At 37.7% G+C, this 24,129-nt stretch overlaps 3 protein-coding genes and 1 long non-coding RNA gene across 7 annotated transcripts in view; 2 read left to right on the top strand and 2 right to left on the bottom strand.

Annotated features, from left to right (window-relative positions):
- The window catches only part of LOC123478204 (uncharacterized), a 101,399-nt gene that overhangs the window by 1,033 nt on the left and 76,237 nt on the right, over window positions 1–24,129 (top strand). The gene's annotated exons all lie outside the window — the stretch shown is intronic.
- SMCO3 (single-pass membrane protein with coiled-coil domains 3) lies at window positions 569–8,806 on the bottom strand. Of its 3 annotated transcripts, none has more exons than XM_045184327.2 (3): window positions 8,752–8,806; window positions 7,648–7,699; window positions 569–1,934 (listed from the first exon to the last, which is right to left on the bottom strand). In XM_045184327.2, exon 3 carries the CDS (start codon window positions 1,916–1,918, stop codon window positions 1,241–1,243), a length of 678 nt encoding a protein of 225 aa, XP_045040262.1. In that variant the 5' UTR covers window positions 1,919–1,934; window positions 7,648–7,699; window positions 8,752–8,806; the 3' UTR covers window positions 569–1,240. The 3 variants fall into 3 exon arrangements, with proteins under 3 accessions (XP_045040262.1, XP_053777750.1, XP_024431523.1); XM_053921775.2 differs by lacking the exons at window positions 7,648–7,699; window positions 8,752–8,806 and adding exons at window positions 3,688–3,765; window positions 4,693–4,788; XM_024575755.3 differs by lacking the exon at window positions 7,648–7,699 and having other exon boundaries at window positions 8,752–8,801.
- On the top strand, window positions 13,054–14,277 carry C3H12orf60 (chromosome 3 C12orf60 homolog). Its single transcript, XM_024575787.4, is given in 3 exon segments — window positions 13,054–13,738; window positions 13,740–13,972; window positions 13,975–14,277. Coding segments are annotated over 3 exon segments (852 nt in total). The 5' UTR covers window positions 13,054–13,373; the 3' UTR covers window positions 14,229–14,277.
- The window catches only part of ART4 (ADP-ribosyltransferase 4 (inactive) (Dombrock blood group)), a 40,185-nt gene continuing 31,672 nt past the window's right edge, over window positions 15,617–24,129 (bottom strand). Inside the window, exon 4 of one of the 2 annotated variants that reach the window (XM_053921774.2) lies at window positions 15,617–18,566. In XM_053921774.2, the coding sequence (XP_053777749.1) occupies window positions 18,475–18,566 (92 nt within the window). In that variant the 3' untranslated portion in view covers window positions 15,617–18,474. The remainder of the gene's footprint in view (window positions 18,567–24,129) is intronic. The other variant, XM_024575669.4, reaches the window with a different exon arrangement.

Genomic DNA, 24,129 nt, shown 5'->3' with positions numbered 1-24,129 from the left:
TGATAGAAGAGGAGAAAATTAGTACATAAAAAAATTAAAGTACTTTATGTACCTTTAATTTTTGAGATACGCTGAGCTTATTAAATGTCAAGACTGTTCCTGAACTTAGGTTCAAGAGTCAACTATAACAAACACATTCTTGCATCACAGCTTATTAATAATTTTGTAAGTTTAATCTAAGAATCTCAACGGGGAGTTATTAGTTGGTGCAGTACTTAGAAAACAAACACTTCCATCTGCAGAAATTTAACTGAACCATTAGACCTCCTTAGCCTCTGGATTTTTCTGAAATTAGGTAATTAATGAAATAGGCAACCTAAAGGTTTATATAGCCAGGGCAACTTCCTAATTTTTGCTAGTCTTGAAAGTGAATTTTATTTATTTTCCTGAAAACTCATAAGGTAATAAATGATGACTTTCCTCTGAATGACAAATGCTTGAATGAGTGGCTTCATTTCCTGCCTTCTAAATGCCTTTTTATGGATGCATATCTGGTATTTGCCTTTAAAAAAAAATGTTCCAGAGTGTTCAAACATTCACTTGAAGAATATTTAATTATCATCCACATTGGCCAGGGTTGATTGCAATTACAGAAACAAAACTTTATCTTTTTAGTTTTAGCTTTTATCTGTTAAAAATAGATTCAGATTATAGTGTGCAATTAGAAGTTTACAGAACGATTGCTTCCTTTTATCATTGAAGTTAACTGTTACAAACCATATTTCAGTCTTTCCCAGTTTACAGAAATTTGGATTTAAAGTGATGATTGAAATTATGGTAGTATTTCTATTCTATTCAAAGGCCCAGGGTTTGTGTCCAGGCAGAAATTACTCAGTATGTCTTCTTAAAGCTAAATGATGTCTGAAGAGGTAGAAATGAAAGCCTCAGCACTCAGTGTACATTTAAGGATTTTGACTGGGAATTAGAAAAGGAAGAGGCAACCCCCACACCTATTCCATAATAGCATTTAGCCTAATCTTGATCTGGTAGAGCAGAGTGAGAAGACATCTTGGGATAGAGTCTTTTAACTCACGGGGTCTAGCACCAACTGATCTAGGCGTTTATTGTTGATGCAAAACTCGAGTCATCTGGTTTTAGCATCTCTAATTCCTTTTCCCAATTTGTTTATTGTATTTATGTCTATGAGGAAAGCTTATGGAAAATGAACCTAATCCAAGAAACCAAGCACTATTATTGAGAGAGAAGCAGAAAATATTCCAGGGGCAAACAAGGTGGCAGTTTATTTCATTTGGTGTTTCACTGTGTTGGTGACCTCAGTAATGGCATGATGATATTTTTCTGAGGCTGACTTGAATTCTACCAGATGCTTCTCATAACTCTTAATGGCTGCTTGTAGCTGCGTTTTCTCCACTGCTCCCAGGATGGCACGGAAGATCATATCTATGCCAAGGCCAAGAACAGCAACTCCTATGCTACCCAGGAGAGAAGCACCAATTTGAGCTAACACAGTGACCAACTTGTTAATTATGCCAGTTGTGATATTCGAACCCACAAGTTTAACAGCCACTGCACTGGCTGCAGAAGTAGCTTCTCCCAGGATGACTGAAATAACCTTTTGTACTATTGCAATTTTCTCTGTTTCCCTTTCCTTAATATCCTGAAGTTTTCTATAAAGGGTTGGCTCTAGTTTATCTTTGAGTGCTTCGTCAACCTTTTGCAATTCCTTTTGGATTTTCGTCACGGCTTGGATGATGATATCACAGTTCTCTTTGATGGTCCCATTTCTTTTCATCTCAATGGACGCCAGCCTGCACCCCAAATGCGTATTTAAGACTCCAATCAGCTTATTGGTGGCATGGAAGCTGTCAGATAAGCAATCAAGGAGCTGTTGGTGGAGATGGTTGACTTCTTCCCGCCTCCTTGGGTTCTCTGGGTAGAGGAAGTCACTCTGAGCCATATTTCAAATATGATCTCTGAAAAATAAAATGGTAAATTTTCACTAAAAAATCTTAAAAAATATCTGCTGTCTGTGTAGATTTGACCAGGAAATCTTTTACTTCCTGATAGCAAAGTAACAATATGCTATGTAAGGAATTCCTCAGAAAACAGGTTCTTCAAAAGAATTATTTTTATGAAACTTGAAGTCAGTGTGTGGAAACGTGGGTGGCACCCTGCCAATGCATTAATCAAGGAATTGTGTTTTGTGGTGAGGGGAAGTCCTAGATAGGAAATATTTGTGTTTATGAAGCCTCATTATTAATAAATAAGTCAGTCTAAAACCAAATCAAGAACTTCTAGGATACAGGTGATTATTTCCAAGTAATACTGATAACATATTGGAAACAGACCGCAGTTTGAAATGGTTAGCTCTTGATAACCAGAGCTAATGGTTAGCTCCTTTATTTCTCTCACTTCTAGTCACCGCATTGAATAGACCTACCAGTGTGATTTCTACAATATTTGGAGTTAAATTAGTAAGACTAGAAGACTACTAAGATCCCTGAGTTTACAGGGTGATTGATATATAATTTTGTTCATATACTCTTATCTTAATTTACAATATTCAAGTCATGTTATGTATATTTTTCCAGACACATTTTCCAAACTTAAGGGGTATTGAAAGGCAAGTATAACAAAATCTTTACAAAAAAATCCTTGTGATGACAGTATATATTCAAGATTCCTTGGACTTAAATCTCACTTGAGGAGAAAGTTGCCGTGGTGAAGGACAGTGCAGTCTCTCTGATTCCCCATTTGCAAAGCTTATAAATTAAATTATTTAGAATGATCTGTATTGCACTTGCCCATATTAAGATAAGTTAGAGTTAGCCTTGGGAAGAAGAAGATGCTGTTTCACAGAAGTAATAAGGAATAAGTAGCAAAGTATGCCATAGAATGAATAAAACAAGCCTGGTAGGAGCCTTCTTGAGTAAAAGCTTGAGCCTAATTTAAAAAAATGTTAATATGCATGCCTTGAGTAATATTCCTATGTGCCTGCCAGTTCTATTTTTTGTTTAAACTCTTGGGAGGAAAGAGAGAGAAAATGGAGTTCTGTATATCTGTATGGGATCTGGCACATTCTCTCTTTGAATAAACACTATCTTGATTGCTTTGGGCCCTGTTTTAAGACCGTGGTTCTTAGCCTAGATAGGGGAATCCGAGAAGCAAGGGAGGAAGGAGTGAAGGTGTTTTTCTCTCAAGAAAGGAAACATGAAAATAACCTATCCTCCAAGTCATAAAAACATAATTTGGAAATGAGGGGAAGATTAAAAAATATGGATTAGGAACATAATCATCTATGCTGTTAAGTTTAGAAAAATGTACTGGTAATCCTGGCGGAATAAACTTCGCCGTGGTCAGAAATTCATTTTTATCTTTGATTCGGACCCAGTACACCCCCACACATGCGCGGGCATGCATGACAGACAAGAATTTTCTCAAGGCAGTACTGAGAAAATGTCTCAATTCCATGTAAAGAAATTGTTTGTTGACGGTCTATTAAATAAGTCCCCAAACTCAACATCTGGTTGCAAACCGAAATTTGAAAACCACAAATTTGGACTTTGATTTTTCTTTTTTCTTCTAGAAAATTTCCATACTTTTCCCCTTTTTTTTGGCTCCTAGTTTTCAGATGTTATGAAATAAAAACCTATTTCTGACTTTGAATTCAGAAAATCACCAACTACATCCCTATCCAGTTAAGTGTGTGAGAGGAGTCTTTCTTACCTTGAAAAAGTGACAAACATCTCTAGCAACTATCATATGCCATTATCTGAAGGCGTGACTTCCGGAAAAGGTGTGGTGCTATTTACCTCGAGATAAACAAATGGAAAATGAATCTTCCTCCTCTGGAAGGTTGAATGCTTCCAAGTGATCAGTTCCTTCCAAAAAAATTATTTTAACACAACTTGACAAATTAATCATAAAATATATCCGAAAGACTGAATAGGTATGGCTATTTTTTTTCAGGAAAAGTAATAATGGTACTTTTTCCTTCTCAAATACTAAAACACTATCAAAATACAATATTAACCAGTATTGTGCAGGGGAAAGAGTAGATGGAATCATGGAACAAAATAATCCTCAAAGCAAACTAATAAATGTAGAATCTCAAATTGATGGTTGTTGAAATTATTATTTCATAAATGATTCTGGCATAATGGGATAGTTTTAGGGGTTACAAGTTAATTAAAAAATGTTATTAGCAATAATATATGCAAGAAATCAACTAGTAAAATAGAAGAAAATGGATAATTTTCAAATTTCTGTATAAAGGAGGACTTTATAAGCTTAAAACCACTGAAGTCGTACAAAAATTTGATTAACAAAGAGGACCATGTAAAAAGAACTAAAAACAAAATGGGAAAAAATACAAGAAAAATGAAGAACTATGAAGTTCAAAAGAATGTTGTTAATAAGGAAAACAGTAATAATCTAATACCTAAATGAGGAAACAACCTTGAACAGACAGTAAAAGAAGAAATAGCGAATTGATGGAAAAAGTTCAATCTTATTAGAAATTGAAGATACTGTACTTTTCCCACTATAAAAGTGACAGTTTCTTTCTTTACATACTGAGAGTCTTGCACTTGCACTTTCCTACCTAGATGATCCAGGCATCAATTCATAATTTAGTGCCAATAACAAGTTTGAGCAAGAGATGTCAAGATGTGCTCAGAATTATTTTTCACATCTAATAAAAAGGGACTCATTTTTCTGAGTCTGGCTTACCTTCCTAGCGCTTTTCTCCTTGGGGAAGGGCTTTGGGAGGGTTCCTTATGCAAGTATCTTCAGCAGGCCTGCTACCATACCTGCTCCAGTACTGAACACAGTTCAAGATGATTTCTATCCCCAAAGTGAGATCAATACTAGAGAAGTAGGTGGGGTTTGAAGGTGAAACTAATGAATTATTTCTTGGGAAGGTGAAATTTGAAGAGCCTGGTGAAGGGAGCAATTTAATAATTCAGTATTCAGTAACAATTTATCTAATGGAGTAGCACCGTACTATATATAAGGTAGCATGCTAAGCTCTGTAGAGTACACAAAAATGAAAAAGACACGGTCCCTGCTTTCATGGAATTTCTAATCTAGGTAAAAAGTTGAGTTGGTAAAATTACATGTCAACTTGAAAGTAATATGTCATTCAAAATTATAGTTAGAGGTGGTGTTGACTTGTGCAAATTCAAATTTTAAACAAGTCACACTTTAGTATGTATCGACACTGGGTCATATGTAGACATTCAGTCATCCAGGGAAGAGTAACAACTTGTATCCTTTCAATTTGTTACTCTTAAATATGTGCTTGACATTTAGAGGAGAAAACTACAGTTGGTAACAGCATTTTCACTATAGCCTGTGACAATTTAGTTTTGACTCTCAAATTGCTTATTTCACTCAGCAAAACAAAAGCCCTTCAATTAGTGGGAGTCACTCTTCTTAAAGATCGTAGGTATTAGGCATGGCTAAGTGATGTCTTACTAAGAATATATAGTACTATACCTAAAAGGAGTTCTGGACAATATACTTTCCTCTATCTTATTAGCTTTTCAGTGATGACCTTTTAAATATTGACTTTAATATTAAATCTTTTAAAAATCATTTTAAAGTCATTTTAAAAATGACTTTTGCCCTGGCTTGTGTTGCTCAGCAGATTGAGTGCTGGACTGTGAACCAAAGGGTTGAGGTTGGATTCCCAGTCAGGGCACATACCTGGGTCGCGAGCCAGGTACCCAGTAGGGGGCGCGTGAGAGGCAACTACATACTGATGTTTCTCTCCCTCTCTTTCTCATTCCTTTCCCCTCTCTCTAAAAATAAATAAATGAAATCTTTAAAAAAATAAAAATGACTTTTAAAGATTGGTACCAGCAGGTAGCTAAGTGGTGTACTTAATTCAGCTCTGATTACCTGCACCTTTCTTATGGTAAATGTAAACTTTTACATTATTTTTCACATGATAGCGCTCCCTGTCAGTTAAACATTTACTCTGGGCTATTACTCTCTACTGCGCAGCAGCGTGTGTTCTGTTATGTGTGTATTTTATTAAAGCGTGTCCTGAAATAGGTTCTAAAGAGCCCTGGGACACCTGACGGGGAATCGCTAGCCAGGAGGTGGCGCTCATGGTCTCTTGCTGCCTATTTCACCCCAGCATATGCCGAAGCAGCTGTGCTTTTTAATTTTATTTTTATTGTGTTTTTTTCTCGTTACCATTTAGTACCATTATACACTCCCCCCCTGCAATCACCACACTGTTGTCCATGTCCATGAGTCCTTTTCCTTTTTGCCCAGTCCCTCCACTCCCTAACCGACCCCCCCACCCCTTGCCTCTTAGCTGTCATCCTGCTACGAGTCTGTCGGTCTTGCCTGTTTGTTCGTTAGAGTCCACATATGAGTGAAGTCATACAGTCTGTGTCTTTCTCTGACTGGCTTCTTTCACTTAGTAGAATGTTATCCAGGTCCATCTATGCTTTGGCAAAGGGTAAAATTTTCTTCTCTTTTATAGCCAAATAGTTTTCCGTTGTGTGAATGTCCCACTGTTGTTGATCCACTCATCTACTGTGCTTTTTTGTGCTGCACGAATGCTCTGTTGCTAAAACAGAGTTTGGAAATAACGTGCATTTTAACTTGTTATTTCATTAGAAAAGCAGTAAACAAAATTGGTAACGCCAGTGATCAGCCTGTCTAGGATGTTGGAATGGAAACAAAGACTAGTGTTATTCAGATAGATTCTTATGGAGTCCATGCCAATTTTGTTGAATTGAATAGTAAACATTCAAGATTAAAAGAGCATATAAGAAGTGGTAGAAGTATGTTGATGATTATATCTGAAAGTTAAGGTTTATTTAGTGATATTATACACTTGTTTTAATTTTTTAGGAAAGGAACCACCTTACAAAATGAAAATATTGATTATCACATATTCAGATATAAAGTCCTCAGGATAGTTTTGCGAATAACTGTAGTTCAGTCTGTCAAGTGTATAGAAATTTAAAGAAAGAAATTGATATTGAGGTGACTAGGGGAGGCGTCATGTAGCAAGTGACATGTGATATGTGCTTTGATAGATGGTAGAATTATGACATGAAGAAATGAAAAATAAGAGATTTGATGAGCTGTTTTAAAATATAAAGTCAATAGCAGTAATATAAAAACATTTTTAAATTAAGGAGGAAAAACACCCATAAACCTATCATCTTGAGTTTTTTTGTTATTTTCCCAAGTTTGTTTAAATATGTATTTTTATAAAGTTGTAATAATAATATAAATAAAATTTTCATCTTATATTGATTTAGTTTAACATCCATATATCTAGTTTTATAATTATTTCATTGGTTATATGAAATATTCCATAAAATATCTCTACTAAAATTTAATAAATTTACAATTGTTTCACTATCATAGTATTCCAATGAGCACTTCAATACTCATAGTCGCCCCTCCCCTTCTAGTATCTGGATTATTTTCTCAAGATAAATTTACAGAAGAATTATATAACTAAGTAAATACATTTTTTTTTACTTTTGATGTGTATTGCAAATTGCATTTCAAACTTCTACAATACCACAATAATAAATTTTTATAGCAGTATATTGAGTGTTTCAAAGTCATAGATGGTTCTATTAAATATTTTAATTTGGGAAGCAAAAGTTAAATTTCAGTAAGAGTTCTTGCCTTTGTAGAAATACATACGGAAAAATTCGTGATGAAATGAGGTAGGCTCTGAGATCTGCTTCCCGATGATCTAGAAGGGACAGTGGAGTAGGGTTACGGAGGGAAAAAGATGGACCCTGTGGTGATAATTGTTGAGGCTGGGTTATAGGAACATGGGAGTTTATCACACTAATGTTTTCACTTCTGTGTATGTTTTAACTTTCCACATAACAAGTTAAAACAAAGAAAGAAAAAGAATGTGATCCTGCTTAACCTCTGATGTTCAGTTTTTAGTGTTCTCGGAGGCTTTACGTTTGTGCCTGCTGTCACTCCTCCCCGTTCACCGTAGGTCCCGCTCTCATGCAAGGTTCCTTTATGTGGGAGTGTGGGAATAAGGTCTAGGTAGTAAAGTCAGAAGTTTTTCAGGACAAAAGAAGTTACTAACTAGCTCGGAGCCTCCTCCTTTAATACAAGACCCTGGCATTTAACATAAGACTGTGGCCTTTAACTGAAAAAAGAAACAGGTTGACTATGATGTGATGACACTTGCTGATGTAAATTTTTCTGAAGAATATTTCTGGTCAGAGAGCAGAATATCAGCGTAATTCATCAGCATTTACCAAGCGCTTACTGAGGAACATCTACTATATATTTTAAGGCATTAAAAAAAAGCCAACGTTTCTTGTTTTCAAGAAGATAATAGTCTATTTAGAGACACACAGTGAGTTCCCAGTGATATTTAAATGTAATAACTTATGAAGCAGCATAAGCACTGTACATTAACTAGTACTAGATTGCACATTCATTCTCCTATAGCTGATATTAGCGATAAAGACATAAAAGGAAATTTAACAATCCATGTAAACAAGACACAGTCACACCGGTGTCATTTCACCCTTAATTCTTCCTAAAATTTATGTCTTTACTGCTTTTTCTTCTTCTCTGACTTAATGTTCCTCTTTCCCTGGTGTCTTCTGAGAAATAAATAATCACAAGGAACATGCCATGGAATCCTTTTAAACAAAGTTGTTTTGTTACTCTACTATATTTATGGCTAGGATTTAAGACTGACATTTATTTCAAATTGCCTATAACGAAGAACAGTATTATATCAATACTAATAGAAATACCCATATTGCTTACCTTGCGGTGTTCCTGAGTTTGGCAGTCCCAGCAGTGGTGTAGCAGTATTGTTGAAGTGCTCTCTCATGTGTTTTCATCTGGATGTTTCTGATGGAATGTGATGACTTACAGGCTTTGCTAGTCTCTGCTGGGTCCCTCTGCCTGTCCGGTTTATGGACAATTTCTGCATGGCTTAGTTCTCAGAATTCTTCTATTTGCTATATTAATATAGAAGTGGTATTTATTAAGTAATGTAATTTGAAAGACTACTAAAGTGTCAAAACGTTTGATTTTCTGTTCTTTAATGGACTTTTTGTTGTTGAAGAGTGCTCTATAACTGAGTTGATTCAGTTCAGTGGAGAAGACGGCTCTTTGATTGGAGCTTTCAGATTTTGGGATTTCTTCTTGTCAGCTGTCCTAGATATTAAGTTGCCTTTATCTTCTGATGCATTTGTACCTCCATCTGTTGCTGATTGCTTCATTTAGTTCCCCAGGATGTAAATCCAAATATACTTCCAGCCCAACGTGAATTTTTTTTAGTATGCTATTAATTCCTCTCACTGTTATCACTCTCTTTTTTTGTTGTCTTGGTGAATTGTCTTGACAATATAAAAACCTTAAAGACGAAATTGACTCTTTTCCCTGAAAGTTTAGATCAGAGTCTTGCGTGCTTCTTCCTGTGGACTCTGTCCTATTCCCCCTAGATTTCTCTACAACAGAGACACCTCCGAAGCAGAAAGTCACTCAGCCCACTGTAGTTGTGGGGAGAGACCACAGCATCAGATAGCCCTGATTTTGTGTGCTCAGAGCACCACCGACTGGCCACATAGCCTTGGGAAAATCACTTAGTAGAGCTCTCTAAACATTTTCATTGGTGCAATGTGAGTACGTAATTTACAGATCGTCATAAGGATTAAATGAGATAATGCATGTAAGGCACTTGGCATGGTGTCTGGTGTCTGGCCAAAACTTACTAAATGAAAGCTCTTCTTTTTTATATAAACAACAACAATTTCTGCTGGTATTAGGTAGATAGAGGATACAGAACCAAGATACCAGCTACGAGACATAAAATCTAAGGGCGCTGCCTGTTATAGTTCTAAAGAAGGGCTAAGTAAGGAATTATTTTATCTTTGTCCCAGTGGGTCAATTTGTAATCGAAGTAACCTGGGGCCCCACCAAGTAGGGACATGGGAGGAAAAAAAGCAGGGTAGTCAGCGGATATGAACTAGGGCTGGGTGGATAAGTAAGATTTCCACAAATGTGTAGGAGCTGGGGTACGGAGGAGATAGTACGGGTACAGAAAATACATAGGAGCTGCACAAAACTTGGAGAGCATTTTCAGGGGGAAAAAAATCCACACTGCTGGTGGGACAGGGGTATATGAGAGGGAAGGCGAGTAGTGAAGCTCTGAGAGCAGTTTGTAATTGGTCTTAAATGTGGAGGAGCTTTGCCTGCGGAGCCCCCCCCCTCACACCCCCCCTCTGTCCACCATGGATGAAAATAAGTCTACTAAGACATGATCTGCTCAGGGAGGAAAGGTGGCCAAACTCTCAAAGGAGAAGGGCCAGGAGCCTTTTCCTCAATGGGCTTTGATTTGGTTCATTTTGCACAGGAATACAGGTAAAGCTCATCAATCATTGTTAGGCAATAAGAATCAAACAATAGATAACATTCAAAGAACTCTGAGGGCTTATTCTGAGTCAGGGTCAGTTAGCTAACGGGTTATAAAACTATGGGAAACAAACTCATTTCATGCTTGGACCTTTATCAGAAAACTGAGGACATTCTTAGCAAAGCAGGTTTCACAGGATTTTATGCATTCTTTCTTAGGCCTGATCGCCCCGGGGAATCCGGCCTTTCCAGCACAGGGCTGCACCGCCCTCTGTCATTGTTTCAGCCTTAAGTCAGGCAGGGGAAGTAAGGCAGCCAAGAGATTAGAAGACTTCTTGCAGACAGAATGAGGACTGAGGCTATGTCAAAGCCGAGGGGCGAGGGTCCATCACCCCCTTTTTTATAGGCCCCCAAGTCCTTCCCTGTGGGCCTCTTCGTGACCATGCCTGTCTTAGGTAGACCCTCCCTTGAGGAATCTTACCCGTCATGGGCTAACTGGTCAGGCTCAGGGCCAAGCAGGGTAAAGTAAAGTGGGCAGAGGTGGCACCCCTGCCAGGGAGATAAGCTTTGTCTCCTTAGTGGCTTATGGTCCCAAGGTCTCTCACTCAGCCTTAGCCATGGGGGGTTACAGCTTCTGAAGCCAGGCAGGGCAGTTCCCAACACTTAAATGCCATGCTGGGGAATTTATTTCATTCTCTTGGCAACATTGAACCATGAAAGGTTTTGACTGTGGGATAACACCAGGAGTTTAGATTTCAGAGTGGTCACTTTATGTAAACGGCATTGGTTGGTATGAACAATAAATGTGGGGCAGCAACTCCAGTGCTTACAGCAGCTGGGCAAGGTGTGTACTGGAAACACTCAGTGGAAGACAAAAGGTTGCAGAGGGTGAGTGTCTAGTCTAAAGAGGACAACTTCAGCTCTGGGCGATTTTTCCAACTTAGAACCTGAGCCTAATGCTTCCAGCTAATCTCATTTGTTTTCAACAATCAACAGAAATCAATATTTCTGCCTTCCAGTTTTTACATTTGGCCACTGATGTACATTTTGAAAATACATTCTGGTGGTCTAATAACACACCCCTGCTGGTGGACTTTTCCTGTGGGCTGCATTGTGACCTGTGGACTGAAAGTATTGAGACCAAAGGCGAGACCAGTAACATTGTCGAGATGAGGGGACCTGGAGTGGGAGTTGTGGGACTTTCAGGGGGGGGATAGGTGGAAATAAGTTCAGAGAGAATTAGCAAATGTTAGGGACGGATTTGATATGGGAAAGAGAAAATGAAAATGGATTTTGAGCCTCAACAATAAGGCAAAGTTTAAGAGGAAAAGTGTTTTTCAAGGAGACAAGTGCAGGTTTTGGATATGGCCGGAAGGTAGTTGAAAATGCAGACCTGAAGGTCAGGAGAACTGCTGAGGCCACACTACGGAGGTTTAGGAGTCTTCTGTGTACAGATGACATTTGTAGTGATGGGGACAGTTGCAACCTCCAAGGGAGAAAGTATAGAATATAATGAAGGTTAAAGACACAGCTGTGCTGAACTTAGGAGACTGGAGAGCTATTGGTGATATAAGGAGGAAGAGAAGCCTGTGAAAAAGATAAACCCTTAGAGAGGATATAGAGGGACCAGGCTGTATATCATGGAGGCCTCAGGAAGAGAAAATTTGGAAGTAGAAAGAGGTAATCAGCAATTGTAAATAATGAGGAGAACTCAAAATGGCTACAGCCTGGAAATAAGCCAACAGATGTGATAATTAGAAGTTATTGGTGCCTTACAGGAAAATAATGGGGGACAGAATTAATTACAATTTCTCTTTTGAGAAATTTGAGAAAGGCAGGAATGAGGTGGTGTTATTACCAGAAGGGAAGTCAAGGTTAAACTTTTTTTTTTTTTAACTGAGGAGGAAACTGAGTATGTATGTAAAGGAGAAGGAAAAATGAAGAGCGAGATGGAGAATGCCAGGTGGCTGCCATAACAAAATACCATAAAGAACAGAAATGTATTTTCTCAAAGTTCTGGAGGCTGGGAGATCTGGGATCCAGGTGCTGCCCATTCAGCTTTTGGTGAGGGCTCTCTTCCTCCTGGCAGGCAGGGGCTTGTCATTGTGCCCTCGCGTGGCTGAGAGTAAGTGAGCGAGGTCTCTGGTGTTTCCTTTCCCAAGAACACTAATCCCATCACATCGGAACTCTGCCCTCGTGGCTCCATTTAACCTTAATTATTTCCTCATATGCCCTATTTCCAAATATAGCCGTACTGGCGGTTAGGGCTTCACCATACAAATTTTGGGGGCACTTTTTGTCCACAGCACAAGAGAAAGAGAAGATGATTGATAGAGCAAGATGCTAGAGCAGCTACAGAAATACTGGAGGATCATGAACAATGGTTAGTGACAATAACTCTCGGTAGCAGGAGAGGAAGTTTGTGATGAAAGTGCAGAAACATGTTTAGACAGGACAGACATTTGGGGAATTTGCATCAAGTGGTGTTGCACTTCTTTGAAATGCTGCATTTTCTACCTCCCCAGTCTGCTGTTACCCAACTTCAGAGTTATATGATAGTTACTTTATGTATTTTGTGAAAGATTTTTAGTTTTAATCAGTAGGAAAGATTGCGTAGAGTATGTTTGCTCTATCTTAACTGGAACCAGAGCCTTTCTGTACACTTTTTAATACTTTATTCAGTATTTCCCATTAGTTGTTGGAAATAAATATATTGAATAGTTATTGAGAACAGTGTCACTCCATATGAAAACATACTCAATTCAGAATCCAGCACACAATATTGGTACGTGGTTTAAATTCAGTGAAACACCCCTATTTTACTCTGTTTTAATAGTTTTGGTATTATTTTTATTAAAGTGCAGGATCATTCTTCTTTAAAGCTTGGGTGGTTTTCCAACCATTGACAGGAATCATCTTCACATTCAGATAATGCTTTGAGTCTTTTTTTTTATGGTTAACAGATGTACTTTTAGTTTTCATTTGGATTGCTGCTGTGTTTGCAGTGCTGTAACATTTTTGCTGGACAAATGTCTTCAGAGTCAGGAAAGGACAAAGAAAGGCTGGTTCAAGTTGTCAAAACATTCTTTTTTCACATGCAAGCTTTTGCCTCCTTTACAAACACACTTACCGAATCGTTTAACAGCAGTATGAACAATCAGGTCACCTGGATGGCTGTGAAAGAAGACGGTTATATTAAGGATGTCTTCAAATAAATGCTCATAATTTTTAAGGAGATGCGATCTGTAGTGGATGCAGAGGATGGCAAAATGCAAAGGGAACCTTTATTTTTCCGGATTGCAACAGCTACGTGCCCAGCGGGTGAGAAGAGTGCCGAGGTAAAGGAGTTGCATGAGTCAGCTGAAGAAGGGTTCAGACATGTGCATGTGCCAATCACTCTCTTGGATAAATAGTGGGAACGTCCCTGGGAGTTTGGAATCTTCCCTTTCACTCTTGTCGAAGTATCCCAGTATGAATCTTCAGTTAAGTGACTTCTATAGAAAAGACACCAGAGAGCAATCAGATGCTACCAGATCTGAGAAAAGCTCAATGGCAGGTCCGTCCAAAACCATTGTAATAGACACCGTGAAGAAGTTGCCGGATGCATTAAACACTGAGACTACTAAGAACATATTGAGTTAGCCACAGAGCAGTTGGCGCAAATTATCAAAACTATGGGACCAATCTGAGAGTTCTTCCAAAAAGCCCTAAAAACTGTGGAAATGAATAGTTCTGGGATTCAGAAAGCCAACCTAGTAGGAGTGCAACAGAAGTGCTCATTTCTGTCATTAAATCATTTCAGATCCTGCGAGTTTTCATTGCACATTCTAAGACCTTTGATGCCAGTCATGTTGTCGATTGGGACATTGATGCAAAAAGAATAGTCACCTGGCAAACCATTTGCTTCAAGTTTCATTGTATCAAAAAAGAAATCTTAAAATGGTAGTTGCTAAAAATAATTTATTGTTAAAACATCAAGGTAATATTCCATTTGAGGATGTTTCTAAATATTATATTTCATCTTAAAGGATAATTGAAATACCTTTAAACTGATTTCTACTCAGTAAGTATATTTCCAGCTACTACAGTGCAAAGTCCAGGCAAATGTAAACAGTACCACGAGATAATCTGGCAGAAACAACTGTTGAGGGTTAGGAAACATAAAATAACCCTCTGCATTTTTGTGGCTCATGTACCAGTTTCTGTATATCTCGGGGCCTTGACTATCACTGAGTACTTTTGATAACATTTATCCGGAAGTAAATAAGAACAATGATGAGAATAAAATTTTCTTACATAAATAAGATTAGAACAGATGATTTATTCTCATTTGTGTCTTACTGAGGTCTTCTGATTAGGAGATATTAGAGGCTGGAAAATGGAGGTGATCTAATCTTTCACAATGAAAAGACCATGTAACACTTGTAGAAGAAGGATGTCTGAGATGTGCTTGTACCGGGGAAGAGAAGTCAGACAGTTCATCTGCCTACCACAAAGCCTTGGGCTCTTGTGCATTGTAAAAGTGTGCTCTCAAGATTGCCGCATTTCACACGACACCTACTAGGAACTTTGTTGAAAAAGCAATTAATTACTCTAGTTCTTTACTGGAATTTTCCTTCTGAAAATGCCTTCTGAAAATGAGGAAGTTGTTTTCCTCATTTAAACATTTCCTTATTTAAAATTTTAAATCTCGGTTTTTCCTTTAAAAAGAGATTTTCTCTGTTCTCTGTTCAAAAAAGTCTGAAGCATGAGAAACAAAAAGGGAAAGAAATTATGTGTGGGATTTGATGAAGAGGCAGGAAGACGGTATTCTACGTGCTTTTTTGCCTTCTATGCAATCACTTCCACCAAGATAACCTCCTTAGTTACTAAAAAATAACAAAAGGAAGAAAGATAGAAAGAAAAGTCCTGTGATACTTATAATAGCTCCCCCTCCCACATACACTTTCTATCAATAGACAATGTTTAGCACATCTTGGTATGTCTGAGAACATCTAGCTAAATAAATGTCTGTTGAATTTTACCAAATCAAGAACTAGTCCACTCAGTGTAAGTCCATTTGGTTCAGATCATTAGACAATTCAGGCCTAGAATCCTCATTCCCCAATCAAACTGAACTCTACCAAAATTTTCTTTTGTGGATTGATTTTTTTTAAGTCAGAGCAAATAGAGAACTTCAGGACAAACAGATAAGCATATTAGGACATTGGATTATAAGGATGAAATTAATAAATGAGTCCAGAGTGTTTTTGTATCTACAAAAAAAGAGACGCATGTATTACTTTAATAAAATTACAATAGGAGATGGGTACTATGCAACCTTACAGCGTATTCTCTGTTAACAATCCATGTGAATTAATGCATATTTGAAGGTCCCTTTATCTTCAGAAGATATCCCAGCCTAACAAAGGGGCAGAAATGACAGAGAATTTTTTGAAACTTCTAAAGTCTTTTGAATTTTTTGGTCTTCTAAAGTTTCATGAATTTAGGCTTTTAATCAATTTAAATCTATGGTCCACTTTACAGACTCCTTGCTCAAAAAATTTGAGACTACAGTCAGAGATTGAGAGAATGCAAACCATGTGCATTCCTCCCACAAACCCACTTGAGAGAATCATTTCTGTCTCCAGAGAACTATTCAGTAAAACAGCAGTAGGAAAAGGAAGAACGAAGTTATCTTTTGAAAAAAACTTCATTATTCCCTTCAGGATTATAATCACATAAGTCACAAGCCAGGAGGGTTTATTAAACACGATTTTGGTTGCTGATTCCATAGATTTGGGTTCAGGTCCTAGAATTCACACGTCTAACAGGTTCTTCAGGGATGCTGCGGCTGCTGATACTGGCAACATGCTTTAAGAATAACTGACTTAGGAGAATTTTCTTACCCAGAAGACTGATTTCTCATGGAGATCAAATGCGTAGGTTGGCTTTTGAGCTTAACTGAGAGGCTTCAACTTTCCTTTCCAGTCTACATTACTGCTCCACTCTGGCAGACCTGTCTGTTTTCTGACCCTTAAATGCATTGATCATTCCTCTATCTCACCTCTTTTTTCTACTCAGTTTTCTTTCCCACCTATCTGAAGCTCCTCCCCTAAGCCTCTGCTCTGATAGAAAGCTATATCCAGCCTCAGGCCAGAGGAATCTCATTTTTCTCAAAACTCCAAAAACATATTATTTGTACTTACTTTTGGCACTAAACGCGTGATATGTACTTGTCCCTACTGTTTTTCTTCCTTTCTCTCACCCCTTGCTCCTGCTTCAGTGTCTCAAGACCTCACTCAAATGCTGTCTCCTGTGTGAAGCTTCTCATCTTGCCTCAGTTAGAAGGACTCTCTCTTCTGAATTTGCGTGAGTGGAAGACTTGATTTTCCTCTTTTTTTTTTTTTTTTTTTTGGTATTTCCATTGTGATCTGTTTGTGTTCTTTTCTTAATTTCTCCCAAGAGATCATAAATTCATAGAAGAGCTGGCCTAGTGTATTCAACATTTAATTCCAAAAATGCTATGCTGGCTTCATTGGGTGCAGAGGCCAGCGCAAGCTGCGTGACAGAAGTGTCCTTGGCCCTGATATCCTCAAAATCCCAATGTGAACAATCATAGTACTAGGTGGCTGAATTCTCTACCAGGTGATCTTATACCTCTAATTTCCCACTGAGTTTCTTCTGTCATGACACAGACCCTTCAGGAAGTCCTACTCAGACTACATGAATTGATTTTCACTTTTCTGTTTCTTATCCAAATCTCCAAGAAGCACGGACTTTCAGAATTGAAAGGTATGGAGCTAGCTCTCACTTTCATGCCAGTTAGCCCAATACAAGGGTCTTTGGAGATGAGGTCAAATAACCTCCCATCACTCCACTTATATGGTATATTACTGGAAGAAGATGGGAACATTCCCAACTGTGAAATTCAAAGATTTATACTTCTTTTTACCTAATTGTTTGCACATAATGGGGACTCAATACATCATTGATATTTGCTTGTGATTAGATGTTTTTCTTCTCCCATATCTTTGACTTTATCTTCACACACATACACATAGTTTCCTTTTTAAAAAACTTTTGTTCAATTACAGTTGTCCCAATTTTTCTCTTGTTGCTCTCCCCTGCCCCCCACCTCCTGCTCCCTCAGTCAGTCCCCACCTTGTTATGCATTACCATGGGCCCTTTATACATGTTCTTAAAATATGTGAATTAACGAATACTTAAAATCCAATTTTCATTAAGTTCTTTATAAATTAACATATGACTTTAAATTTTAATTTTTGTAATAATTTAGAAACATGTATGCAATACCCCATTACTGACAGTGATAGTGATTTCACTAACATCTTTCCTTTGTGTTTCTCAAGTTTCCACATTTCCTCCCATCTGAGGCTATACTATTTTGGTCTTGAATACTAATAAAAATTTCTGAAGAAAATTCACTCCTTAATTATGTCTCTAGGGCTCAAAGTTTTTCCATTTGATGAAGAAGTTGTCCTTTGCTTTCTACTTCAAGCTTTGATTTGTTCTTATTTAGGACTACTAAATAAAAATTAAGGGAGGGTCCTTATATTCATCATAACTCCTCCAACTTCTTGAGATAAAAAGTTTAATTCAAATTATTTAAGCAAAAATATAATTTATTGATTCATGTAATTAAAAAGCCTACAGTATACAGTTTCAGGCACAGTTGGATCTAGGGGCTCATACACTCTCATGTGGACCTAGTTTTTTTCATTTTTTAACTCTTCCTTTACTGTGTTAACTCCATTCTCAGGAAGATAAGGTCTCTCCTCTTGGGGACAAGATAGCTGCTAGCAGCCCTAGGCTCATCTTCTGTTTTGGGTAATCACCATTCAGAAAAAAAGGCCCCACCCCAATCCTAATCCTAGCGCCAAAATAGTACCCTGAATTTATCTCACAGACTCTGATTGGGTTATTTTCTACTCTAGCGTGGATCTCTGTGTCCGTGGAGAAGAAACATACTGAGTTACAGGCCCACTCATAGGCAATGGGCTGAGCCAGCTGTGCATCAATTGATGCGGGGGGGGGGGGGGGGGGGGGGGTGATTCCCCAATGATATTCAGGGTGTCCTGTCTGAAATAAAGCAAAAGCGTTCAGGAAAATCAAAATGGCAAGGTTCCTTTATACTCCACTTTTGGAAGAGATGATGACATTGATCAAAACGGAGACAGCAACAGTAACTGCAGGAGCAGGGGTGTACTTTTTGCTGGAAGCTGTAAAAACAAACAAACAGGGATGTTTTAGGTAGCAGAGATTTTTTAAAGAATCTATGTAATTTCTATTTTGATTCATTTTTTTAACTTAGAAAATTTCTAATAAGACTATTTGAAGTTAGCTACTTGAAAAAAGTATTCTCAGGTATTTCTAACTAATAGAACTCAGCTTGCACATTTTGCAGATGGTGAAACAGGCACCAAGAAATTAAGAGACTTATTTTAGGGTACCCGACTAGTTGGTGGTAGAGATCTCCCGATTTTCCATCTTTATTATTATCATCAGCATTATCATTATCACCAATACCCCACCTTAATTATCATTATCTTCATCACCATTATTAAAGCTAACATTGATTAAGTAATTTATTCTGTGCTAGAATCTGTTTTAAGCACTTGCTATAAATTAACTCACTTAATCCTCACAACAAACCTATGAAGTAGTTATTCTCGTTATCCTCATTTTTTAGTTAATAAAACTGTGACACAGAGATGTAAAAACATTTGTCAAACATCATACACCTGCTAAGCAGTGTAGGCAACATTCAAACTCAAGCAGTCTGGCTCTACTCTATATTTGTAACTACTGCATTTTCTTCTCCATACGTTGCATGTCCTCATAGAATTTTTTTATCGTGATGTGGGCAGAAAGCATTCACACTTCTGTTTGGTGTGTGTGTCTGTGTACTGCCTACAGAGATACGCCCTTCACAGGAGGCGTCTGTGAAAGGCGAACCTGCAGGGAAGAGTTAGCAGCCAGTTAGGTGTGGCCGATGGAAGCAAAACTTGAATACAGAATAATTACTATCAGAGGCTACAATAGGATGAGAACATAGAATGAGATGGAAACCTTTTAAAATGGTCTCAATTAAGAGTGAAATGACTTCCACCAGACTTCACTGGTTATTAAGGTGGAAAATATATTTGAGGCAGAAAAACATTAAACTCTTTTATTGCCTTAATATTTAACCATATTGTTTGATAGAATGACCAGACGATGGAGAAATCTTTTCCCATACTTTCATATAATATATAAAATATGTATGGAATTTCCTGAAATTTTTATTTGGAATTCTATATATACCAGCAGTAATTTTCAAACCTCTTAATTTTTAGTAAGAGTAGGCATGGAAAATTACACACATACATATTTCTAACATTTTGCCAAAGTTTGTGTTAAAATTGTATTATCTGAACTCTCACAGGGACCTAGGAACTATTAATGCCACATTAGCAGGTCATTTATTGAACGATTCTCAAACATTTTTGTTTCGTTTTCTCTTCCCTGAGGCTGGAGATTGCAATGACCCCAACCTCCCACCTTTCCCACTCGTTAATGGGATATGATTCTACTGAGGAATTATCAGAAAATATTGACAGTGAGACAATATAGCAGAGAGATTATGGTTTTTGGAAGGGATTAGCTTTGTGGTGAAGCTCTGCCCCTCGCTGTCTGACTAGACCGTACTCGTTACTTCCAGGGAGCCTCAGTTTTCTGATCTGTCAAATGTCAGCATCTCAAGCTTTCCTTCACTGCTACTGTGACGATGCTCAAACACGAATCAAACGTATAAACATTACTGTGTTGTGATCACACTCATCCTTCAAAAGCACCTCCTCAGCCTTGTTTCATAATAACTAGGATGTTACAAGTGTCATATGTTAATTTTATTTTCTCAGGTTACAGTAAGTTTTCTAACTCTCCTGTTACTTTTTCTTTACCCTTCTTATGGTCATTATCATTCCTACCTCATGTTATTTTTTTTTAAACACAGACAATATATTTAGAAGGATAAATAAAAAACATCTGAATTACATAGTTATGATCTATAAAACCATTTGAGAATACCTCACGTTACTTTTACTTTTGTATTTGTCTTTTCTTTTAGACTATCTATTTAATACTTTTTATTTCCTCTGTACCCTAGTGCAATATTTTTCAGATTGGAGATTGTGATCCATTAATGGTTTGTCACATCAGTTTTGTAGGTCACGACCATCATTCTCTAATAATGGAATAGGTTAGAATAAAAAACTCCAGAGTTACACAGCACATGTAATGATAAACTGTTGCTTTGTTACATGTGCTTTTATTTACTTATGTGCATGCAAAGTGAGTTATAATGTAAATAATCCCAGTCACAGAAGGTTCAAACTAATGGTAGGTTCTCAGTAACATTTTCAAATGGACAAATAAATCTCTTAAAAGCAATTTATAGAGAGAATTGTTCTGGACTATTTGTTCAAAAACATGGGAAAGAGTCCTCCTGTTGTCATGTACAAAGTGTTTGGAGAGTCTCACACAAATCATTTGACCTCTCTAAACCTCATACTTACATTAGCATAGTGGGGTCAATAACCCAATATCCAGGGTTAAGTCTGCATTATCTTTCACATAATGTGTGTGAAAGTCTTTTGTGAACTAATTGCTACCCAACTTTAATTCTATTGGTGTATTATAATCTAATTTTGGTCATTTGCGCCATCAAACTATTATTCCACTTCCATGTGCAAAGTATTTTCCAGGAGTTTTTCAGTTGCATTTCAGAGGGTGGATACTGCTTGGTCTCACAACATCTCCTCTAGGCAAGTATTGCTCCCATTTTACAAATGAAGGAACAGGCTCAGAGGTTGTCATTTACACAAAAGGCCATGTAACTAACATATGCCCAGATCTTACTGGTTTGGAGTCTATTCTCTTTCCACTGTGCCCTGTGACCTCCTACATTCATTCAATTACATGCTCATTCTTTCTTCCACTGTCTGAAACAGACACTCCATTTTGAGGTCAATGTGATGCCACAAATAGAGAAAACTAATGTGACAAAATTGAAGCCCAGCCCTGGCTGGTGTGGCTCGGTGGACTGAGCATTAGCCTGCAAGCTGAAAGGTCACTGGTTCAATTCCCAGTCAGGGCACACGCCTGGGTTGCAGGCCAGGTCCCCAGTTGGGGTCATGCAAGAGGTAACCAATTGAGGTTTCTTTCCCTGTCTCCTTCCCTTCCCCTCTCTATAAATAAATAAAATCCTTAAAAAAAAGAAAAAGAAAATTGAAGCCTAGAATAAAAGGAAACAGGAAGTTAATAAAGTAAACAATAATAATGGTAATAGTACCTAAAAAGTTTTGAGTAGTTACTTACATGGGCCAGATACTGTTCTAAGTGCTTTTACCTGCCAGAATCTTATAAGGTAGGTTTTATTTAAAAATATATTTCTATTTTACTTAAAAAAGGCAGGCATGGAGGGACTAAGCCATTTGCCCATGTTTTCACTGCTAATAAACAGGCAAGGTTAACATGTAAAGCCAGGCTCACTACAAACAATTGACTACATTGTTTTCTAGAAACATGCTTAAGAATTTTGATTATGCTAAACATTTTAACAAGTAAATTCTTCTTCTTTGTGCATTCAATGACACAAAACAGAGCATGTATTTGTGTGTCTACAGATTTTTGGCACAGATTATTTTGCTGAGCAAACATCATTTAAGGGCAAATAACTAACATAACATACTTTGAGTCTTTCCATGGGCCTGAAAACATCTGTTTCTATGGTAACTAGCATAGGTCATGTGAGCGCCGAGAGAAGAATTAGAAGGGAAAACTGTTAGTTTAGAATGTCCTATAAACAAATTTTCTTTTACTAATTCACTCCCTTAAACACAGGGCCCAGGACAAATAATGCTCTTTTTTTTAATACAAAATCTTTTATTACAAAATCATAAGCATGTAACATAACAATATCACACTCAAGCACACCATGTGACATTTTAGGGGAAATGTTCAAACTGCTGTCTGTCTCATGCGAGACATTCCCATACCCTGCCAACCTCACTCAAGCAAGCCTTACTTCTGCCAGACCCTGTATATTTTGCTATTAATTTGACTTCTCGACCCTCTGAAGGTGACAAATTCCTGGGAAGTCTTTGAACTTGAGAACTGAAGTTGCCAGCTAACAAAACCAACTTTGTAATAAATTGAAGGACTGGAATACTCTTTAATCTACTGTCTCTTCTTGGGAGAATTACAGTATCCTGGCTGGCCAGTTTTTAAAGGTGTTTATGTTGGCTTTCAAATATCATGTCTGCTACATTAAGAGGGAACGGGAGAGGAAACATAAGTCACTGGCTCATAGGGATTTTCTGGGACATAGAATAGCTTATGGCTTTTGCTAGTAAAAAGATGGAAAGGAAACAGTCTACTGAGAAGATTGAACTTTCATGAGAAATTGGATGCCAGTACTCAGAGCACCCTCTGTGAATTCCCTAGGCTAAGGTGAATCGTGTAGTCCAGGTGACTGGGAGAAGTGAAGTGGGCCGTAGTTACAAAGAAAATCACGTCTGATGAGGACACTAAAGGGGAGCAGGACACATCCTCGCAAAATAAGCCTCTTTGGCATAATGACTATTTTGAGCTGAAGGCTATCAAGGTCCAGCAGACTGAAGAAAAACTTTTTACCTCCCCCTTAACTGCCTAAAAGAATTTAAAAAGGGGTCCTGTGCCAAGAAAAGAGCTACTACTAACTCTTTGTATCAGAGAGACATGCCTGAATTGCTGGGCAAACATACTTGTTTACCAAACATTTACCCTTCTCATTGTCCTATGAACTGTCTTCCTTCTCTTTAAAGCCTCAGATCCCTGTCCCTTTCCTTAGCTCAGGAACATTATAAACTTTACTCATCTGACTATCTTTGAATCTCGTATCTTTATGGGGCTCCTGTATGTATAAAACTATTATTTGTCTTTTTAATCTGTCTTTTTATTACAATGTGGGGGAGTCTCAGCCAGGAACATAGAAGGGCAGAGGAAAAATTCTTTTTCTTTTTTTTTCTTTTTTATTATTATTATTATTTTAATTTTTCTGTACATTGATCTTAGTTCCTCCCAGTGAAGGACTCTCAGATAAGAAAACACGTCACTTCCCTCCTCCCATTGTTTATGTACATGTCAATCCAAGACTGCTTCACGAGTTTGGATGGAGTATTATTTATCAGTTAACAGAAATGACTTAAAGTTTCAGACATAGCTAGCTTGCTGAGAAAAAAACAGTGCGGTTAATGGCTGAAAGTATTCTGAAGCCAATCAAAAATGTTTTTTAAAAATTAGTAGAGCTAGGTGGATATTGTAGTGTCCATTCCAAGTCTATACAGTCTTTTTGTCCTCGGCTAAAGCGACTGCTAACAACAAAACAATGGCAGATGAGGCTTAGGTAAGGTTTCTGCCACTTTCAGTCAGAGCCGAGTCAAAGGACAAATGTCGTCTTTGAAGCTCAAGATTGTCCTCTCCCTCTAGGACTCTCCCAGACAGTTTTAGAACTGTGCTGGCTGGGAAGACACTCCAATTCCAGCGTCTGGTCTATGGTACAATGTCTTTGAACAACATAAAACTTTCTAAGACCAGTGGTATTTTTAGTCTGCCATTCACAGTCTCTTTTTCCCAAGGCTGCCCAAGGCAAATTGGGAAAATTTCTAAGAAAAAGATAGATATGGTAAGCCACATTGCAAGTGGTCACATTCCAGATCATATACCTTATGGCTACAGCTCCTTAGTCTTAAACTAGGGGTT

Source organism: Desmodus rotundus, chromosome 3 (assembly GCF_022682495.2).
Source record: "Desmodus rotundus isolate HL8 chromosome 3, HLdesRot8A.1, whole genome shotgun sequence".
Taxonomy (NCBI): domain Eukaryota; kingdom Metazoa; phylum Chordata; class Mammalia; order Chiroptera; family Phyllostomidae; genus Desmodus; species Desmodus rotundus.
Note: the sequence above shows the minus strand (reverse complement) of the source record. Positions and strands in the feature narration are given on the sequence as shown.